At 30.3% G+C, this 6,056-nt stretch overlaps 1 protein-coding gene across 3 annotated transcripts in view; it reads left to right on the top strand.

Moving 5' to 3' along the window:
- Positions 1 to 2,012: 2,012 nt before the first annotated feature.
- The window catches only part of LOC117918649 (protein PSK SIMULATOR 1), a 29,673-nt gene continuing 25,629 nt past the window's right edge, over positions 2,013 to 6,056 (top strand). Inside the window, exons 1-2 of one of the 3 annotated variants that reach the window (XM_034835444.1) lie at positions 2,013 to 2,417; positions 3,955 to 4,304. In XM_034835444.1, coding sequence (XP_034691335.1) covers positions 3,966 to 4,304 — 339 coding nt within the window. In that variant the 5' untranslated portion in view covers positions 2,013 to 2,417; positions 3,955 to 3,965. Of the gene's footprint in view, positions 2,418 to 2,909; positions 3,005 to 3,954; positions 4,305 to 6,056 lie in introns of those variants that run through there. The other 2 variants (XM_034835445.1, XM_034835446.1) reach the window with 2 other exon arrangements.

The raw sequence follows: 6,056 nt of genomic DNA, 5'->3' as shown, positions 1-6,056 counted from the left end.
TTTTGTCTAATTTTAAGTATTTTTAATAAAAATTATAATATCATAATGACTCAAGATACAGTTAATTGATATGATGAATGTATTTGGTAATTAAGAAAAAAGACACAATTTTTTTTATCAATACATAATATCATGAAAAATAGATATAATTTTTGAACTGCCGGTTAATATCAACAATAAATTTGAAAAAGTATCTAAAAAATATCAAATTTAGATATTTGTACCCTCTTGAAGTAAGGAACCATTACATATATGTTAAAAAATAGTGTGAATTGAGACAATTTTTTTTTTTTTTTTACAATTCAAATAAATATTTTTTTTTCTTTTTACTAATCTTATAGGCAATTTATCTTCCTTTTATATGGTCATGTCATATATGATATTATTTCATGTATAAAAATTTATGTACATTTTAATATAACAATAATTTAAATTAATTATATTTTTTATTGATCCATAACTAACTTAATTTGTGCACATTACAAATTATAAAAAAAAAAAAATTAAATTTTAACCTACCAATATTTTTATAAAAGATTAATAGTAAGCTAAGAAAAAAAATTTTAAAGTTCAAAACAAGCCTCAACCCTGCAAAAGGTCTAGAACCCAAATTTAAAGTCCAAGTGAATGTTTGATAAATCAATTTAATAATTTAAAGTAATTTAATAACTTAATTTAAATCATTAAATAAATTAAATGTATTTAATAAAATAACTTAATAGTATGATTTAAAATTAAAAAAAAATAATTTTAAGTAATAAGTAAAAATAATTAATTTATTCTTAAGCCTATATATTTATTTTATTTTTTTATTTTCATTTATCCTAATTATCTCAACGATCTCTTTTATTATTCCATAACATCCATTGTCATTCGATCTCATTTGCTTTATTTATAATTTATGAGAATAATATATGTCAATTTGATAATTTAGAATAAATTTTAAGTTAATTTTATAAACTTAATATTTAAAGTAAGAATTGAGTAATAAGTTTTAAGTAAATAACTTAAATATAATTTAACTTAAAGTTAATTTTAAGTTATCAAGTAATAAGTATTAAGTTTTACTAAATACCTCTAAAACTAGTATTTTAGTTGAACTCTTCTAAAAGAAGAATCCCTATTGAATGTATCTCTAACTTTACAATTCAATATAAATTAATTTTTTCATGTTTTTTTCTAATAAAAATTAATTTCCTCGTGTTTTTTTTTATTTCCTAAGTTAAAAGAAGATAATTTGATGTTCTACCTTTTTCTGCTCCCCATACTTATGAAATAGTTATAGTTTTCCAAATTCAATTTTTTCTTTACAAATTGCTTTTAATTATTTTGAGAAACAAAATTATATCTATGAATTCAAATGTAAAAAACCAAATTTATGATTTATTTTGGTGAATCATATCAAGGACTTATGAAAGTAAAAAAGTTTTCAAAATATTCTTTATATTTTCAATTTTTTTAGTAGCACTTTGGAGAAAATATTTGAAAGCAACTCAAATTTATTCTAAAAAAGAAGCATATTTTGAACAAACTTTCAAAAAACTATTTTTAGTAAAAAAGATTTGTTAAACGTATAAACGTATTTTTCAAGTTGAAAAATTATTTTATAATCTAAAGAATAAAAAAGTCACGTAGAACCACAAGAAATTGATAATCTCGATTAAATAATATTTTTATTTATAGCCCTAATACTAAACTAAAGTTTGTTCTCCATCCATTGAACCATGAGAATGATGAGTGAATGGGTAGTCCAAGTATATTTTAAATCATTAAAACAACAAATATATGGGACCATCCAAATGTTGGAATATTTACCCCACTTTTTGTTACCTTTTTCCTTTATATTTTTGTTTAAATTTCTATTATATTCTATTTTAAATATTCATACTGTTCTAACACGGACTCACCTAAATAATCACTTGAGGACATTGAAGTTAATCATGTAAAGTTGTAATACGTCCGTGCCTAAGTAATCATTTGAGCAGTTTGAACTTGATCATGGAAGAGGAAAATTCTAGGAAGTAAATACGAAATAGTATCAGAATTAGTGCACGAATGTGACAAAATTTTCAACTTAATCAGCGGCAATATTTTTCCAATCCTTCCTTTAAGGATGGTCGCCCGCGCAATTCCGGAAACTCATCAACATTTTCGAGCATTTTTTCCTTTTACCCAAATGCCAAGCACTGGTAATAGTTAGTCAGCGGGGATGGTTGAATTTTCCAAGCCGTTAGTCGGAGCAGCTACCTTCCTCGCTTTCTACAGTATGCATTCTTTTCTTATTTTTATTTTCTGGAGGGGTTCTGGTTGGCTGGTGGACTTTCTTCACTTCTTCTTCTTCTTCTTCAACATCATCATCATCATTTTCGTTTCCACCCATCTCCTCACAGATCCTGTTCTCCTCCTGCCATTTTCTGGTGAGACACCCTCTCCCTTTGATGTTTTGGTTCATCTCAAATGATTTTCCCCCTTTTTGTCTTGATTCTGAAAATGGGTTTTTTGTGGACTTTGAATTTGATGCTGTTTCATGTTGTTTTGAGATGTACTGCACTCAGTGGAGTATCATCTGATTTTGATATTAGTTCATGTTAGTTTCGAGTTAATTGAATTCTAAATTGCATTTCTGCTTTTCCATCTTGATTCTGGACATGGGTTTTTGTGGAATTTGATTTGTATTATACTGAGTGGAGCATCATTTGATTTTGGTATTAATTTGTTTAGTTTCGTGTTAATTGAATTCTAATTTGTATTTCTTCTTTTCCATCTTGGTTCTGGACTTGGGTTTTAGTGGAATTATGCTGTTTTGAGTTGTATTCTACTGACTGGAGTATCGTTTAATTCTGATAGTGGTTAATGGCAGTTTGGAGTGGATGAAATGCTAATTTGTACTTCTCCTTCTCATCTTGACTCCTGACATGCGTCATCTGTGAACCATTTTTTTTTTCATGTTGGTTTGAGTTGTATTACATTGAGGGGAGTATCATTTGATTTGACACTGCAAGAGGTTAGTTTTAAGTTAATTGAATTCTAGTTTGTATTTCCCTTTTTAATCTTGATTCTGGACATGAGTTTTTTTGTGGAATTTCATTTTGGTTTTGAGGTCAAGTGCATTCAGATTTGTACATATATTGAATCAAATATCACTTAATTTTGATATTTTCTCTTGTTAGTTTTGAGTTAATTGCCTTAAGATCTGTATTTCTTTGTCTCTTCTTGATTTTGGCGATTGGTTTTTGTGGAATTGATTTTGATGCTGTTTCATGTTGGTTTTGAGCTTTATTACATTCAAATTTGTGTAAATATTGAATAGCCTATCAATAAAAGCATTGCATATATATTGAAGAGAATATCATATGGGATAATATCTCATCTTATTTGAGCTAATTGCTTTCAAATTTGTATATATTTCTAAATTTTGAAGCTGTATTTGAACATAGTGAAAGGATTTTAGAAGGTTCCAATTATGTGGTTGGAGGCCCATTTTAAATGTGGTTGTTGTTGATTATTTGGCTCTTTTGTGTATTTGTATTCTCATTCAAGTTGATTGCATTTAGATTTGTATATATCAAGTGGAGTGTATTTTGGTACTATTTCATGTTTGTTTTGAGTTAATTGCATTCAAATTTGTATATAATTCCCAATTTCTGAGTTGGGTTTTTGAATACAGTGAAATGATTTTGATACAAATTTCATGCTAAAATTTGAGTTAATTGCATACAAATTTGTCTATATTTCTCAATTTCTGAGTTGTGCGTTTGAATACAATGGAACGATTTTGATACGATTTCATGCTAACTTTGAGTTAATTGCATTCAAATTTGTATATGCTTGTCATTCTTGAAGTTGGGTTTTCCAGTATAGTAGGATGATTGTGGAAGCATGCAATTATGTGCTTGGAGGGTGAAATTTTGTGTAGTTTTTGTTGATTATGTGGTTCTGTTGTGTATTTTGTAGTCTGAGAGGCAATGGGAGGGTGTTGTTCCAAAAAAAGAGTTGATAAGAGTAACTTATATGCTGCTGGCCGTGGTGGTAATTATGGATCTGGTGTGGCTTATCAGCCGACTCAGGTGTCCTTGAATTCAGGTGGCATGAGCCCACAGGTGAGGGAAAACATGGAGAAGGAATTACCAGAATCAGAGGACGTGTCAGAACCGAAAAAATCACGAGAACCATCTCCAAATCATCAGAAAGGCATGCCTGGATATGCGAACAACATGGATGATTTCTATGATGGGATTCCACGATATACAAGGGCTCGATCTCTGAAATCTAGATCAATAAGGTCACAGGGGGCGGTTGCAAAGGTAGGTGCATCTGAGGCTGATATTCTCTTGTATTGAATGGAATATCTAAGCTGGAAAGAATGGAAAAATCAATTGTGAGTGGGAAGTTGCAAACGAATGCACTTGTGTTCATAATGCTTTAAAGTTCCTTAACCAGTAGAATATCAGGAAGGGCCACCCATGTCAATAAAAAAAATTATATTGTCCAAGGCAGGAAAATAGTTTTCAGATGCTATGCTGACAATGAAACAGATTTTGTTAGGTTTCCAATAGGGCCTATGTGCCTATCTTCGATTTAGATTTTCTTTTGATTTTATTTCATCATCTAGTTAGATCAGCTTTTACATTTGTTAGGTTGGAGGTAGGCATTGTGTCTAGAGGGAAACTATATGCACTTGGGCAGTTGCACCAATGTCTTTTTTGTAGCATGAGTTATTAGCACTTCAGCTAGCATGTGGTGTATTGGCAGTGGTGGATTGCCATCGTCTCCAAAGAGTTTGTGTATGCTGTGAATCAATGTGATAAGAAAATTCTAGATCATCTGATTTGTGGAGTTTGCCAACAAAGGTAAGAGACAATTGGTACCATCTAACATGGTAGACCACAGTCTTAATTCATCATTGAGTGTCCGCATTAGTAACCAAAAGCTAATGGAAGACAAGAAAAAAAGTCATTTCTGACCCTTTTGTTTCAAATATAGCATCTGTTGCTGATAGATATCTTTGAAGACAAGGGCCCTATTTGGCAATTGTTATTTAAAAATTAAAACAATTTTCTGTTTTCCAAAAAAGAAAAAAAAAAAAAAGGAAAACATGTTTGACAATAAAAAACAAAAAAAACTGAGTGTTTTTAGAGAACATTTTTTAGTTAATTTTAGTTGTTTCACTTGTTTTATGAGGGCTATTTTAAAAAATAATTATACAAATATGAAGAATGATTAAATATAAAGCACTACTAATAAAAGTTATTTTTAAAACATATTTAAAAACATAGAACATAGGCTAAGAACATTTCAGGTTCCCAAACTTTTGTTCTACAGAATATCAAACAACAGTTTTCAAAAGTTGTTATGAAAAACTGTTTTCGAAAATATTTCCCAAACAAAGCTTAGGTTGTTTCTGAACTGGTTGGTCAATTACACATATGTTGGTTGTTAATATAAGGGATCAACTTTAAGGTCATTGTCATGAAGGTTTAGTTCAAAAAGATTTATGTGGTAAGGGCAGAAAATTAGGGAAAATTAGAGTAATTGAAGTAGATGAATGCTAATTGGGGCTTAATAGGCTTACCATTAGGATAAAGTTTTAACACTGCTCTTATGATAGGGATTAAGGCTTTCTAAGGACTTTATTTAAGGCTAAAGGTTGTAGTGGTGGGTCTGGATGAAGGTTTAATTGATTAGACAAATGGTTGGCTTATACTTTAAATTTGGACGTGATAGCAGCTAGGATTGAGAGTAGACTTAATATCCTGCCAAGGAAGGAATTAATTGAAGGGTGCATGGGAATTGAAAGTATGTCTGGATGCTATGTAAAGTAGGGATACCTAAATGTGACAACAGCTAGGTGTAGTAACGACTATAGCTGGATGAGAGCAGAAAGAAAAATAGGTGCAATGGCTGCTGGACAAGATCCAAGTTTGACGTAAAATGTTGAAGATCAAAGGTAAATAACAGCCACGTTCCAATCAGAAGAAGCCTGTCAGGGTGTGGCCTAGAGGTAAGGGTGAGTGCTGGGATGTGTGGATGAGGCGCACGGTCTTGGGATCAATTCC

This window comes from Vitis riparia, chromosome 7, assembly GCF_004353265.1.
Source record: "Vitis riparia cultivar Riparia Gloire de Montpellier isolate 1030 chromosome 7, EGFV_Vit.rip_1.0, whole genome shotgun sequence".
NCBI classification, from domain to species: domain Eukaryota; kingdom Viridiplantae; phylum Streptophyta; class Magnoliopsida; order Vitales; family Vitaceae; genus Vitis; species Vitis riparia.
This window is presented reverse-complemented; position numbering and strand designations above follow the sequence as displayed.